Raw genomic sequence first — 14,355 nt, 5'->3', positions numbered from 1 at the left:
TCGTATTGAGGCATGATCCAACAAGCAAATATCCTTGATCCCTGTGGGCACATTGACAGAAGATCTCATGACAAGGAAATAAAAATGAAATTGTGAATAGCGTGCAGGTCTATCAGACTTTGAGCTCTAACTATTGCCAATGCTGTCAATGCTGATGAAGGGTCCCCTATTAATTTAATCATTTTCTTGAGAATCCAATGTGCTGTTTAGTGATTCACGATGTAATTTTAAATCCGTGGCATAAGGACATAGTTCACGACCTCTGCCGAGTTTGCCCTTGACTCATACTCGCAGCATGGTCGGCACGAGGTCATAGGTCGTTCGTGATGCTAGTCGTAGGTACTCGTGGCATCAAATGGGTCAGGCACTTGTCCACGAGTACACCCGGTCACAGAAAGAGATTACTACACCCCACAGTCATAGAGTGATACAGCGTGCGAACAGGGCCCCACTTGCCCACACCGGCCAACATGTCCCAGCTACACTAATCCCACCTGGTCCATATCCCTCCAGACCTGTCCCATCCATGAACCTGCATAACTGCTTCTTAAACGTTGGGAAAGTCCCTGCCTCAACTACTTCCTCTGGCAGCTCGTTCCAAACACCCACCACCCTTTGTGTGAAAAAGTTACCCCTTAGATTCCTATTAAATCTTGCCCCCCCTTCACCTTAAACCTATGCCCTCTGGTCCTCGATCTACCCGATCTATTCCTCTCATGATTTTATCTCAACACCTCTGTAAGATCACCCCTCATCCTCCTGCGCTCCAAGGACTCAGAGTCCCAGCCTACTCAACCTCTCCCTATAGCTCAGTCTTGGTAACATCCTCGTAAATCTTCTCTGTCTGTACCTGTAGATTAGTATCACTCATACTGTGGCTCCGCACACAGGCTTATCAGAGAGCTCTCTATCTCTCTCTCTCGCCCTGTTAGACTAGTAGTATGCATGCTGAGATGAAAGCTCTTTGAGTTACCTGTGCAATGTTGCTAATCACTTTGTGTGAGTCTGATCATTATCCAACAGCACCCTTTCCAGCTTGTTCAATATTCTTTATTGCAATGGCTGTGCTGATCATGACAACACGCATATATTTGAAATTGTGACTAGATTGGGTGGCTGAGGCTTGTGTTATCTCCCTTCTTGTTCGTTCAGCAGGAGGATGTGGCCCTGGGCAATGATCCAGCCTTGGGTACCCGACACATGAATCCCGTGCAAAACTATCTCCAAAGTGCTGTACTGGCGCTTTAAGTGCCGAGAAGACAAATTAGTAAGTAGAATCGGCAAGAAAAGAGTCGAGTCAGCGAGTTTCCGTTGCCGCACCGTTTCCATTCATAATAGTCCTCCAGAGACGCAAAATAAAATTTCTTTGTCGAAAGAAAAAGTAATTCATAGCAATTTTGCCGCAGAAATAAAAACATGCACGGCTTTTTCAATCACCGATCTCTGTCAGACATACTTAAAAGTGTACACGTTTTTGCTGTTTAGTGTTTTTACAAGTGGGTCTTAGTGTGTCAGCAGCAGGTAAGGCCTATGTTACTGTCTGCTCGTCCAGGTTTACAGGTAAAGGTAGCCTACCCAGTAGACCAGGTTGAACAGACCAAAGGCGGTGGGGAAGAAGATACGGGCGTACGAGTCGATCTTGGTGATGCGGATGTGTAGCCTTCCCTGCCTCCACGCTCCGGAGCGGCAGTCGTCGAAGCAGCAGAAGAAACTGGTGCAGTCCTTGCCGTCCAGGCACTCATACCCATACTCCTCATCGCGCTCCTGCTGATGCAGGGAATTATTCATCTGGACAGCTGACGAACGAGGGCGGATTTCAACTGTGGGTGCCTACAAAGCAATTCAAGAAATAATCTTTCGTTAGGCATTGTGAGAGAGAAAAAAACAAAATAAAATAATTGAATAGACAATTAGACAATAGGTGCACAGGAGTAGGCCATTCGGCCCTTCTAGCCATCACTGCCATTCAATATGATCATGGCTGATCATCCCCAATCAGTACCCCATTCCTGCCTTCTCCCCATATCCCCTGACTCCGCTATCTTTAAGAGCCCTATCTAGAAAGTATCCAGAGAACCTGCCTCCACCGCCCCCCCTGAGGCAGAGAATTCCACAGACTCACAAGGCTATTCAGAGCACCAGCCTAAGGTAGACACAAAAAGGTGGAGTAACTCAATGGGTCAGGCAGCATCTCCGGAGAAAAGGAATAGGTGAAGTTTCGGGTCGAGACCCTTCTTCAATCCATTAGGTTAGAGAATATCCTCCTCGGAGGGGACGGAAAACTCCAAAGAAGTACAGGCTTATAGGTTGATTGGCTTGGTATAAGCGTAAATTGTCTCCAGTGTGTGTCGGACAGTGTTAGTGTGCGGGGATCACTGGTCGATGTGGGCTGGGTTGGCCAAGCGGCCTGTTTCCGTGCATGCAAAGGGCATTTCACTTGAGTTCTGTGATATTATAAAGAGGCATAAAGAGGAAACAGGCCCTTCGGCCCACCGAGTCCGCACCAACCAGCGATTCCCGCACACTCACACTATTCTACACACACTATGGACAATTTACAATTTTATCAATTAACCTACAAAAACCATAGCGCACTCATTTGTTTTTTGTGTAAAAATTCAAAACTTTTGGACTGAAATTTTTGAAAGCTGATACCAAAACTTGAATGGATTATCTTTGCAACGTAGGAGGAGACTGAAGCACCCGGAGAAAATGCACGCAGGTCACATACAAACTTGCATACAGGCAGCACCTGTAGTCAGGATCGAACCCACGTTTCTAGCGCTGTATTGCAGCAACTCTACCATTCGCCACCGTGACTTTCCAAAGACATTTGGATAGATATTGGTGCAATGGGCCTGTCCCACTTACGCGACATTTTTCAGCGACTGCCGGCACCCGTCATAGGTTGTTACAGGTCGACGAAAATGTTCAACGTTGAAAATCCAGCGGCGATCAGAAGAAGGTACGTCTCTTTGGGCAACTGCTCGCGACCGTACAGGCTTCACCCCGCCACATGTCCCCAGGTGTCGCCTGTACGGTCGTGAGTCGTCTCCTCAGCCGCCCAAAGAGTCGTAGAGTCTTTCTGGTCGCCGCTGGATTATCAACATGTTGAAAATTCTCGGCGACCTGCAACGACCTATGACGGGTGCCGGCAGTCGCCGAAAAAGTCACGTAAGTGGGACAGGCCCATAGGGTTTAGAGGACTCGGGGCCAAATGCAGGCAAATGGAACTAGCCCAATATGCCAACATGTCTGGCAAGGACATGACGGGCCGAAGGGCCTATTTCCATGCTGCTTTATAATATATGCTTCTATATAATATCACAGAAACCGTGAAATGTCCTTTTCAGGCTAATAAATAAATTTATGAAAGTGACTTAAAAAAGGTATTGCTATTTCTGATGCTATTGACACAGGGATTGCAAATACCGGATTAATTCTATCTAAAAGCAACTATTGACTGATGACGGTAACACAAAAACAACTGGGATGAGAAATGGTATTAATTCACCAAATCAATCAGCAAGATTCAAGAAGCTGTTTTTGCAGTTTCTCTTCGATCTGACCTAATGGATATTTGTAGCCTGATATTTTTCAAATCGGTTGGAAAGGGTAAATTCATCATGGGGACACGTCAAATGGAAGTATATTCATTAGACTTCCCCACCATCGAAGGGACTCTATAGGAGTTGCTGCCTCAAAAAGGCAGCCGGCATCATCAGAGACTCGCCCCACCCTGACCACGCTCTCATTTCACCCCTGCCATAGGGAAGAAGGTACAAACTGTAACGTCCAGGTTCAGGAACAGCTTCTTCCCTTCATCCATCAAGGGCCTGTCCCACTTACGCAATAATTTCGGCATTAGTTGCAGCAGGGCACCGAATATTTTCAACATGTTGAAAATCCAGTGGCGACCAGAATAAGGTACGACTCTTTGGGCGACTACTCGCGACCATACAGGTGACATGTCGCGGGGTGATGCCTGTATGGTCGTGAGTAGTCGCCCAAAGAGTGGTACCTTGTTCTGGTCGCCGCTGGATTTTCGGCGTGTTGAAAATTTTCGGAGACCTGCTGCGGCTATGACGGGTGCCGGCAGTCGCCAAAAAAAATCATGTAAGTGGGACAGGTCCTTGAGGCTATTAAACATCACAACCTCCAAATAGGCTCCGAACTATATAGACTTGGGGGCATTATTTTTGAGTTTGCACTATTATTGTCTAATTATATGTCGGTTTGTATTTTTGTTTATGCTGATTTTTTTACAGAGTGCTATGGTTACATATCTGTCGGGCTGCTGCAAGTAAAATCCATGTCCCAACGAGTTCATTCCTCCCCCAAACTCGTGGTAAGCACGGAGAATCGTAGCGGGTACATCGGAGCTCCCTCTTAGCGGCTCGTACCTGACGGCAGGTACTCGGGAAGACTCGCTAACGGCAGTTAAGGGGAAGATCGTGGACCCACACGTTGAAAAATGTCCACGAGAGCCCCGAGTACCGACGAGTGGCCATTACCGTAAATCTCCGAGTTTGAATCAGGGCAAACTCGGAAGAGCTCTTGGAATGAACAGGGCTATAAGAATTTAATTGTTCCGTTTCGGGACTCTGATGACGGGGGGGGATGGGGTGACGAATCTAATTTATTATAATTTAAGGGGGGGGGGGGGTATTAGTACTTGCGTGACAGGCCGCTTCCCTCCCCCCCCCCCCCCGGAACTGAATACCCAACGGGTTACTTGGTCAGAGAATAAAACCAAAGTGCAGTTATTTTCTGAACAATTTACAGAGAATATTCCAAAGTGTAGTGGAATGTTCGTGAAGGAGTTTAAAACAATTGTCGTACCATGTAAATGTTTTATAATTTAACTGAAATGGGCCACGCTTTAATAATGTGAAAGTTGTAGGATTGACTTAGCCTAGTAGATAAAATTAAGATTGTTGTGGCATTATAGACAATAGACAATAGGTGCAGGAATAGGCCATTCGGCCCTTCGAGCCAGCACGGCCATTCAATGTGATCATGGCTGATCATCCCATTGATACGCAACTAGTGTTATTTAAATGTTTAATTTAGTTTAGTCATCCAGCGAAGAAACAGGCCCTTTGGCCCATCGAGTCCGCACTGACCAGTGATCCCCATGCACTAGCACTGTCCGACACACGCACTAAATACAATTTACAATCTTTACCGATGCCAATGAACCTACAGTACAAACCTGTACGTCTCTGGAGAGTGGGAGGAAACCGGAGCACCTGGGGAAAACCCACATGGTCACAGGGAGAACGCACAAACTCCGTACAGACAGCACCCGTAGTCGGGATCGAACCCAGGTCCTTGGCACGGATTATTTGGATTTGAAATGGGATTTTCCTCTGTAATATCTACTTAGTTTGTCTTTATTGGAAGAGACTCCATACAGATATATTTTGTAAACGTATTAATCTCTCTTTCCACTCGAGATATGCCGTGCCAATAACCCATAGACTTTAATGAAGCCATTATCTCTGGATGTACGGGGTCATAGTCTAATTGGAGGATGTATACGTAACTGTTCTGTTTGCAGTTCCTGATGTTCAAAGCCATTATTGCATTCAAACAGTGACTACATCTCAAAAAGCAATTCATTGATTTGTAAACCACTCCCAGATGCCCTGAGGTCAAAAACGGCACTCACTTTGTTGCAAATCCTGACTTTGTGTACCAGTTATTCATTCCCACTATGAATCTTGTTGTTGGTTTTACAAGTCCATATATTATAAGGTACTTACAGCACAGAATCTGACCCGACGGGTCCATTCTAGAGTTTATACTGTACACGAGAATGATCCCATGCAACATGAGGCATTCATTGTATGCCCAATGTACACCTTTGAACGCAAGTTAATTTTTTCCCCCCATTGAGATGCCATCCATACATGCTTATGTCGTAGAGTCATACAACAAGGAGACAGGCCCTTCGGCCCAACTTTCCCATGCTACCCATCTATACGGGGGGGGGTTGCACGTAAGGTCACTGGGTCATAGGGCTTGATGCACGGAGCCGCTCAATCCATCTGGAGAACATCCGTCACTTCCGGTATATGTTATTAATGCAAGAAACTCGTACTTTCCTACCTGTTAAAAACCGCCAAAATGTTGAATTTGTGCGCTGAAAAAATTTGTGGAGGTCGGGGTAAGTGTGAGAGACATGTACCCAACTTCAGAATTCCAAACGTGAAGCGAAATGAAGGTAAAGAGAAGCGAGAACTGAAGGGACTACAGCAGCTAAAGTGCTTGGTAAACATTGGCCGTGCAGATATCGGAATTGAAAATATTGGGAATTATCGCGTTTGCTCACTGCATTTCATCAAGTAAGGCATTATTTGTGTTTTTTCTTGATTCCTTTGGTATCTAAAAAGTCTCAGAAGTGATAAATCTGGCTGTAAATTTTTCTTCAGATGCGTTTTCATTTTGTATGTAAAAACCCACTTGAGAACCATGGGCGATTTAAAAAATTTACAGCCAGATTTATCACTTCTGAAACTTTTTAGATGCTAAAGGTATCAAGAAAAAACACAAATATTACCTTAGTTGATGAAATGCAGTGAGCAAACGGCCAATGTTTGCCAAGCAATCTGGCTGTTGTTGTCCCTTCAGCTCTCGGTTCTATCTACCGTCATTTCTCCTCACTTTTGGAATTCTGAAGTGGGCTAAATGTCTCGCACGCTTATCCTGAATTCCATAATTATTTACAGCGCAAAAATGGACAATTTCTGCAGGTTTTAATGGGCCCGCTACGCTGGAAACAATGGTAAGTGCCTACCTGCAGTTCATCGCATGTAATCCATTTAGAGTAGCGTAGCAACAGTACGGGTCATGGGTCGTGACCCGACTGCCGTGAAACCTCCCGATACTAGTCGCACCTGCCCGTGTGTCTGGCCCATATCCCTCTAAAGCTTTCCTATTGTGCCGATTGTGCTGGTTTCAACTGAAGATAGACATTAAAAGCTGGAGTAACTCAGCGGGACAGGCAGCATCTCTGGAGAAAAGGAAACGGTGACATTTCGGGTCGAGACCCACCTTCAGACTGAGAGTCGAGGGAAAGGGAAACGAGAGACATAGACTGTGATATAGAGATATACTCAAGCCATACTAGATTCAATGTTGTCCTGTTCAGTCTCATTGTCTGTAAATTGTTTTCAACTAACCCAAGGCTAACAATGGCCTATTTTCTTTATCATTGCTACTTTTTTACATATCTTTCATCGAGTTTGTGCCACATCTCTCTATATCACTGTCTATATCTCTCATTTCCCTTTCTCCTGACTCTCAGTCTGAAGAAGGGTCTCAACCTGAAACATCATCTAAACCTGTGTACCCGTCCAAAAGCCTTTCCGTATACCCACCACACTCTGTGTGAACACTTTCAAATGGGAATATCTCACGATAAATTTCATATCCTATTCTTATGCCTTTGTGGTGCCTTTACTCAGAAATGATTGATGTTATGAAATAGATTAATTTCTATTTTGGACACCATTTCTTACATAAAGTGTGCAGAATAAACTCTTTATACAGCACAAACAATTCATATTCTCCACTCAAGATGGAAACTTCGAATATTTGGGTCTTAGTCATTTACCTGCCTGCTTTACAGTGATTACACATCAAACATGTTGTCATAGTATTTGCCTCAACCATTTAAATGTTGTTATACACTATGCCTCAGCCACCTCCTCTGGCAGCTATATTTCATACACCAACCACCCTATGTGTCTTTTACACAAATCTCTCAAGGAGATGTGCAGGGCACGTATTTTTTACACAGAGGGTGGTGAGTGTCTCTAATGCCCCTGTCCCACTTAGGAAACCTGAACGGAAACCTCTGGAGACTTTGCGCCCCACCCAAGGTTTCCGTGCGGTTCCCGGAGGTTGCAGGTGGTTGCCGGAGGTTGCAGGTAGTGGAAGCAGGTAGGGAGACTGATAAAAACCTCCAGGAACCTCTGGGAACCGCACGTTCTTGTGCTGTACCGTTCTATGTACCATAATCGTGACAGTTTGCGGAATATGGATTTTTAGAACGGAATTGCAAGATAAGGTGACCAGAAGTGATTAGGATTTAACATTCGGACTGGGGTAACAATCCCTGGGGGATTAAGAAATTACTTGATGCTCAGGAGGAATGGCCCAGTGGGAATATAAAATAGTGGAGTAGAATATTATGACATTACTCCTATCATCACTCCGAACATGGACTGGTTATATTAGAAACATAGAAGCGTAGAAAGTAGGTGCAGGAGTAGGCCATTCAGCCCTACAAGCCAGCACCACCATTCAATATGATCATCGAAAATTAGTACCCCGTTCCTGCTTTCTCCCATATCCCTTGATTCCATTAGCACTAAGAGCTATATCTAACTCTCTCTTGAAAACATCCAGTGAATTGGCCTCCACTGAATTCCACAGATTCACAACTGTCTGGGTGAAAAAGCTTTTCCTCATCTCAGTCCTAAATGGTCTCCCCTTTATTCTTAAACTGCGACCCCTGGTTCTGGGCTCCCCCAACATCAGGAAAATGTTTCCTGCATCTAGCCTGTCCAATCCCTTAAGAATTTTATATGTTTCTATGAGATGCCCTCTCATCCTTCTAAATTCAAGTGAATTTAACATTACCTGTTGAAACGTCCCCTATCCATGTTCTCCAGAGATGCTGCCTCAGCTGCTGAGTTACTCCAGCATGTTTTGTCTTTTTTATGTAAACCAGCATCTGCAGTTCCTTGCATCCTTCCTTTAACTAACTGGGGCAGTAGCAGTCGTATGATTTAATTACTAATAATTTAGAATTCTTCAACAAGGGCTATGATTTTGGAATAAAATTGGAAAATAAGAACAGTTTATCTGACCCACCAGAAAAGATTTCTGAAGATGTTGCCAAGACTCGAGGGTCTGAGCTACAGAGAGAGGTTGAGCAGGCTGGGACATTATTCCTTGGAGCACAGGAGGATGAGGGGTGGTCTCATAGAGGTGTACAAGATCATGAGAGGAATAGATACAGTAAATGCACAGAGCCGTTACCCAGAGTAGAGAAATCGTGAACCAGAGGACATAGGTTTAAGGTGAGGGGGCAAAGATTTCATACGAACCTGAAGAACAACTTGGTGGGTGTATGGAACGAGATGCTGGAGGTAGTAGTTGAGGCAGGTACTATCACAACATTTAAGAAACATTTAGACAGGTACATGGATAGGACAGGTTTAGAGGGACATGGGCCAAACGCAGGCAGGTGGGACTAGTGTAGATGGGATATGTTGGTAAGCATGAGCAGGCTGGGCCGAAGGGCCTGTTTCCAAACTGTATGACACTATGAGCTCATGGTGACTGCTCGAAAACAAATTAACCATACAATTGAGATCAGGAGACACGCGTTCAAAGATAACCAGTTTTTACAGAAATATCATCATCCATTGTAAAAGTATTTTTTGTTATAAATGATCAATATGAAGTACCTTTGATGAAAACATCCGTAGCAGCTTTTGTAAAAAAAAGAACACAATAGAAAAATGTTTAAAGGAACATATTGTGAATACAGACAATAGATCATAGACAATAGGTGCAGGAGTAGGCCATTCAGCCCTTCGAGCCAGCACCGCCATTCACCGTGATCATGGCTGATCATCCACAATCAGGGCAAACAGAGCAGCAGAAAGTACAGACACAAATTAAAGGGACAGGCAAGGGTGGCCATGGTGGTGCAGCGGCAGAATCGCTGCCTCACAGCAACCAGAGACCCAGGTTCGATCCCGACTAAGGCCGCTGCCCGTACGGAGTTTGTATGTTCTCCCCGTGACCTGCGTGGGTTTTCTCAAAGAACTTTGGTTTCCTCCCACACTCCAAAGACGTACAGGTTTGCAGGTTAATTGGCTTGCTATAATGTAAAAAATCGTCCCCAGTGTGTGTAGGATAGTGTTAGCGTGCAGGGATCACTGGTCGGCGCAGACTCGGTGGGCCGAAGGGCCTGTTTCTGCACGGTATCTCTTAACTAAATTAAATTAAGATTTAAAAAACTAATTTAAAAACTCAGAAATTTTATTTATAGATTGCATTAAAGCCATTAGGAAATGGTTATGAGTAGAAAATTTAAATGTATCTTGTTTATACTGTGCATAAATAACTGATTGATTGATTGAATTGAAAGAAACAGCATGGAAACGGGCCCTTCAGCCCATCGAGTCCATGTTGTTCACACTCGTTCTATGTTATCCCACTTTCTCATCCACTCTCTACACACAATGGGCAATATACAGAGGGCCAATTAACCTACAAATTCGCACATCTTTGGGACGTATGATGAAAATTGAATACACGACAGAAACGCACGCAGCCACAGGGAGAACGTGCAAACTCCACACAGACAGCACCCGAGGTCAGGATCGAACCCGGGTCTCAGACTATGCAAGGCAGCAGCTGCACCACTGTGCTGCCCAATGTTTCTTTGTTATATGGATATAACACATGCACATAAATATACTTGGAATGCAACACTACCGCTTGGCTGCACGGTGGCACAGCGGTAGAGACCCAACACCAGCGCCAGAGACCCAGGTTCGATCCTGACTACGGGTGCTGTCTGTACGGAGTTTATACCTTCTCACTGTGACCTGCGTGGGTTTTTCTCCAAGAACTTGGGTTTCCACCCACACTCCATAGATGTACAGGTTTGTAGGTGAATTGAAATGTAACAATTGTCCGTTGTGTAGGATAGCGTTAGTGTGCGGGGATCGCTGGTTTGGGCGGACTCGTTGGGCTGAAGGGCCAGTTTCCGCGCTGTATCTCTAAACTAAACTAAACTAAACTAAACGGTAGGATGGCATGATTTACTCAGCATTATCTAGTTACTCTGGTCAATTGACAGATACATGTGTTGATTCACACATTGACGACTGTAATGACAGTTAAGCTCAGCTGTGGGTTTAACCATATAACATATAACCATATAACAATTACAGCACGGAAACAGGCCATCTCGACCCTTCTAGTCCGTGCTGAACACATAATCTCCCCTAGTCCCATATACCTGCGCTCAGACCATAACCCTCCATTCCCTTCCCATCCATATAACTATCCAATTTATTTTTAAATGATAAAAACGAACCTGCCTCCACCACCTTCACTGGAAGCTCATTCCACACAGCTACCACTCTCTGAGTAAAGAAGTTCCCCCTCGTGTTACCCCTAAACTTCAGTCCCTTAATTCTCAAGTCATGTCCCCTTGTTTGAATCTTCCCTACTCTCAGTGGGAAAAGCTTTTCCACGTCAACACTGTCTATCCCTCTCATCATTTTAAAAACCTCTATCAAGTCCCCCCTTAACCTTCTGCGCTCCAAAGAATAAAGCCCTAACTTGTTCAACCTTTCTCTGTAACTTAGTTGTTGAAACCCAGGCAACATTCTAGTAAATCTCCTCTGTACTCTCTCTATTTTGTTGACATCCTTCCTATAATTAGGCGACCAAAATTGTACACCATACTCCAGAATTGGCCTCACCAATGCCTTGTACAATTTTAACATTACATCCCAACTTCTATACTCAATGCTCTGATTATAAAGGCCATTTATAAAGGGTTTGGTAGAGGTATAAAGGGCTTGTCCCACTTGGCGATTTTTTTTGGAGACTGCCGGCATCATTGACTGACGTATCAGGTCACTGAAGAAGTCACGGCGTGACGTGGCGTGACGCAGCCTGATGACGTATTCACGTATTCACGGTGTTTCCTCAAATGTCGCGACATTTTTTTTTGTCGCCGCTGGATTTTGAAACGTTCAAAATCTATCGGCGACCCTGATACGTTAGTCAATGAAGAAGGTCCATCTGTCTCCTCAGATCCTGGTGAACTTCTACCGCTGCACCATCGAGAGCATCCTTGCCAACTGCATCACAGTATGGTATGGCAACTGCTCTGTCTCCGACCGGAAGGCATTGCAGAGGGTGGTGAAAATTGCCCAACGCATCACCGGTTCCACGCTCCCCTCCATTGAGTCTGTCCAAAGCAAGCGCTGTCTGCGGAAGGCGCTCAGCATCGCCAAGGACTGCTCTCACCCCAACCATGGACTGTTTACCCTCCTACCATCCGGGAGGCGCTACAGGTCTCTCCGTTGCCGAACCAGCAGGTCGAGGAACAGCTTCTTCCCGGCGGCTGTCACTCTACTCAACAACGTACCTCGATGACTGCCAATCACCCCCCACCCCCGGACACTTATTATTATTTATTCAAATCATTTGCTATGTCGCTCTTCCAGGGAGATGCTAAATGCACTTTGTTGTCTCTGTACTGTACACTGACAATGACAATTAAAATTGAATCTGAATCTGAATCTGAATGATGCCGGCAGTCGCTGAAAAAAAATCACCAATGGGGACAGGCCCTTAAATATGAAGCAAAAATGGAATATAGCGGGGAACGTATGGACAATGCACACGGGCTAATGGGATGAACCAATTCATTCAGTGTTTCTAGAAAATGGCAATGCTCATTTCATTTCATATCAAGAAGCAAAAAATGTTCTACCTGAGAAGATATACTGACAGGTTTTTGCACAACCAACAATTTTGAAGAAAGAATGAAAATGCAAAATAGTACCAGGGTCTTTCAAAGAACCCGTGCTAACAAATGAGGCAATGGCTCAGCTTTAGAAAGAATGTTTAGAGAATGAGATGGAGGTTGAGATACAGCGTGGAAATAGGCACTTTGGCCCATCGAGTCCACGCCCACCATCGATCCCCCTGTACACCAGCACTATCCTACACAGTCTTTAACAAAGCCAATGAACCTACAAACCTGTCCATCTTTGGAGTGTGGGAGGAAACCAGAGCACCCAGCGAAAACCCACGCAGTTCACGGGGAGAACGTACAACCTCCGTACAGACAGCACCCGTAGTCGGGATCGAACCTGGGTCTCTGGCGCTGTAATGCCCCCGTCCCACTTAGGAAACCTGAACGGAAACCTCTGGAGACTTTGCGCCCCCCCCCAAGGTTTCCGTGCAGTTCCCGGAGGTTGAAGGTGGTTGCCGGAGGTTGCAGGTAGTGGAAGCAGGTAGGGAGACTGACAAAAACCTCCAGGAACCGCACGGAAACCTTGGGTGGGGCGCAAAGTCTCCAGAGGTTTCCGTTCAGGTTTCCTAAGTGGGACAGGGGCATTAGGCAGCAACTCTAACGCTGTTCCACTGTGTAATACTGCTAAGTGCCCGACTATAACGTGCCATGAATTGGCCGTCACCAAATTTACACATGCACGGAAGTACTCTGGGCGTTTCTAATTTAACCCTTGAAGTTTAGAACTTTAGCCTCAGGTGAATCAGGGAGTATATGTTTGTATATGACCATGGGAAGGTACGTACTCTGTTCCGTTTCTTCTTGCCTTTGTCTTTGCTGGGCTTTCTGTTGCTGACGAAATAGTGCAAGGTCCCGTATTCGATCAAAGCGGCAAACACGAAGATGAAACACACGGACACAAAGAGATCAATGGCAGTCACGTAGGAGACCTTGGGGAGGGACTTGCGAGCGATGGTGCTGAGCGTGGTCATGGTCAGGACGGTTGTGATGCCTGCAACGAGATAGAAACCGTGAACAAAGATGGATGTGATCAGTCTTATTACACAGTCATAGAGTGACACAGCGTGGTAACGGGCCCCACGGCCCAACCTGCCCACTCCGGCCAACATGTCACGGCTACACCAGTGACCACCTGCCTGCTTTTGGTCCATATCATAGTAACATAGAAAATAGGCGCAGGAGTAGGCCATTCGGCCCTTCGAGCCTGCACCGCCATTCAATATGATCATGGCTGATCATCCAACTCAGTATCCCATCCCTGCCTTCTCTCCATACCCCCTGATCCCTTTAGCCACAAGGGCCACATCTAACTCCCTCTTAAATATAGCCAATGAACTGTGGCCTCAACTACCTTCTGTGGCAGAGAATTCCACAGATTCACCACTCGCTGTGTGAAAAATGTTTTCCTCATCTCGGTCCTAAAAGATTTCCCCCTTATCCTTAAACTGTGACCCCTTGTTCTGGACCCTTAAACTGTGACCCCTGTGATCCCTCCAGACCTGTCCTATCCATGTACCTGTCTAACTGTATCTTAGAACTGGCGCATCGTTAGAGTTGCTGCCTTATCCCCCTGTCCCACTTAGGAAACCTGAACGGAAACCTCTGGAGACTTTGCGCCCCACCCAAGGTTTCCCTGCGGTTCCCGGAGGTTTTTGTCAGTCTCCCTACCTGCTTCCACTACCTGCAACCTCCGGCAACCACCTGCAACCTCCGGGACCCGCATGGAAACCTTGTGTGGGGCGCAAAATCTCCAGAGGTTTCCGTTC

The 14,355-nt window shown here is 45.6% G+C and overlaps 1 protein-coding gene across 3 annotated transcripts in view; it reads right to left on the bottom strand.

Moving 5' to 3' along the window:
• Window positions 1–420: 420 nt before the first annotated feature.
• Window positions 421–14,355, bottom strand: part of gabrg2 (gamma-aminobutyric acid type A receptor subunit gamma2) — a 97,953-nt gene continuing 84,018 nt past the window's right edge. For 2 of the 3 annotated variants that reach the window (XM_055643308.1, XM_055643307.1), the window contains 3 exons: window positions 13,375–13,580; window positions 9,486–9,509; window positions 421–1,830 (listed from right to left, as the gene is read on the bottom strand). In XM_055643308.1, coding sequence (XP_055499283.1) covers window positions 1,555–1,830; window positions 9,486–9,509; window positions 13,375–13,580 — 506 coding nt within the window. In that variant the 3' untranslated portion in view covers window positions 421–1,554. The remainder of the gene's footprint in view (window positions 1,831–9,485; window positions 9,510–13,374; window positions 13,581–14,355) is intronic. The other variant, XM_055643309.1, reaches the window with a different exon arrangement.

The sequence above is a fragment of the Leucoraja erinacea genome, chromosome 11, assembly GCF_028641065.1.
Source record: "Leucoraja erinacea ecotype New England chromosome 11, Leri_hhj_1, whole genome shotgun sequence".
Taxonomy (NCBI): Eukaryota; Metazoa; Chordata; class Chondrichthyes; order Rajiformes; family Rajidae; genus Leucoraja; species Leucoraja erinaceus.
Note: the sequence above shows the minus strand (reverse complement) of the source record. Positions and strands in the feature narration are given on the sequence as shown.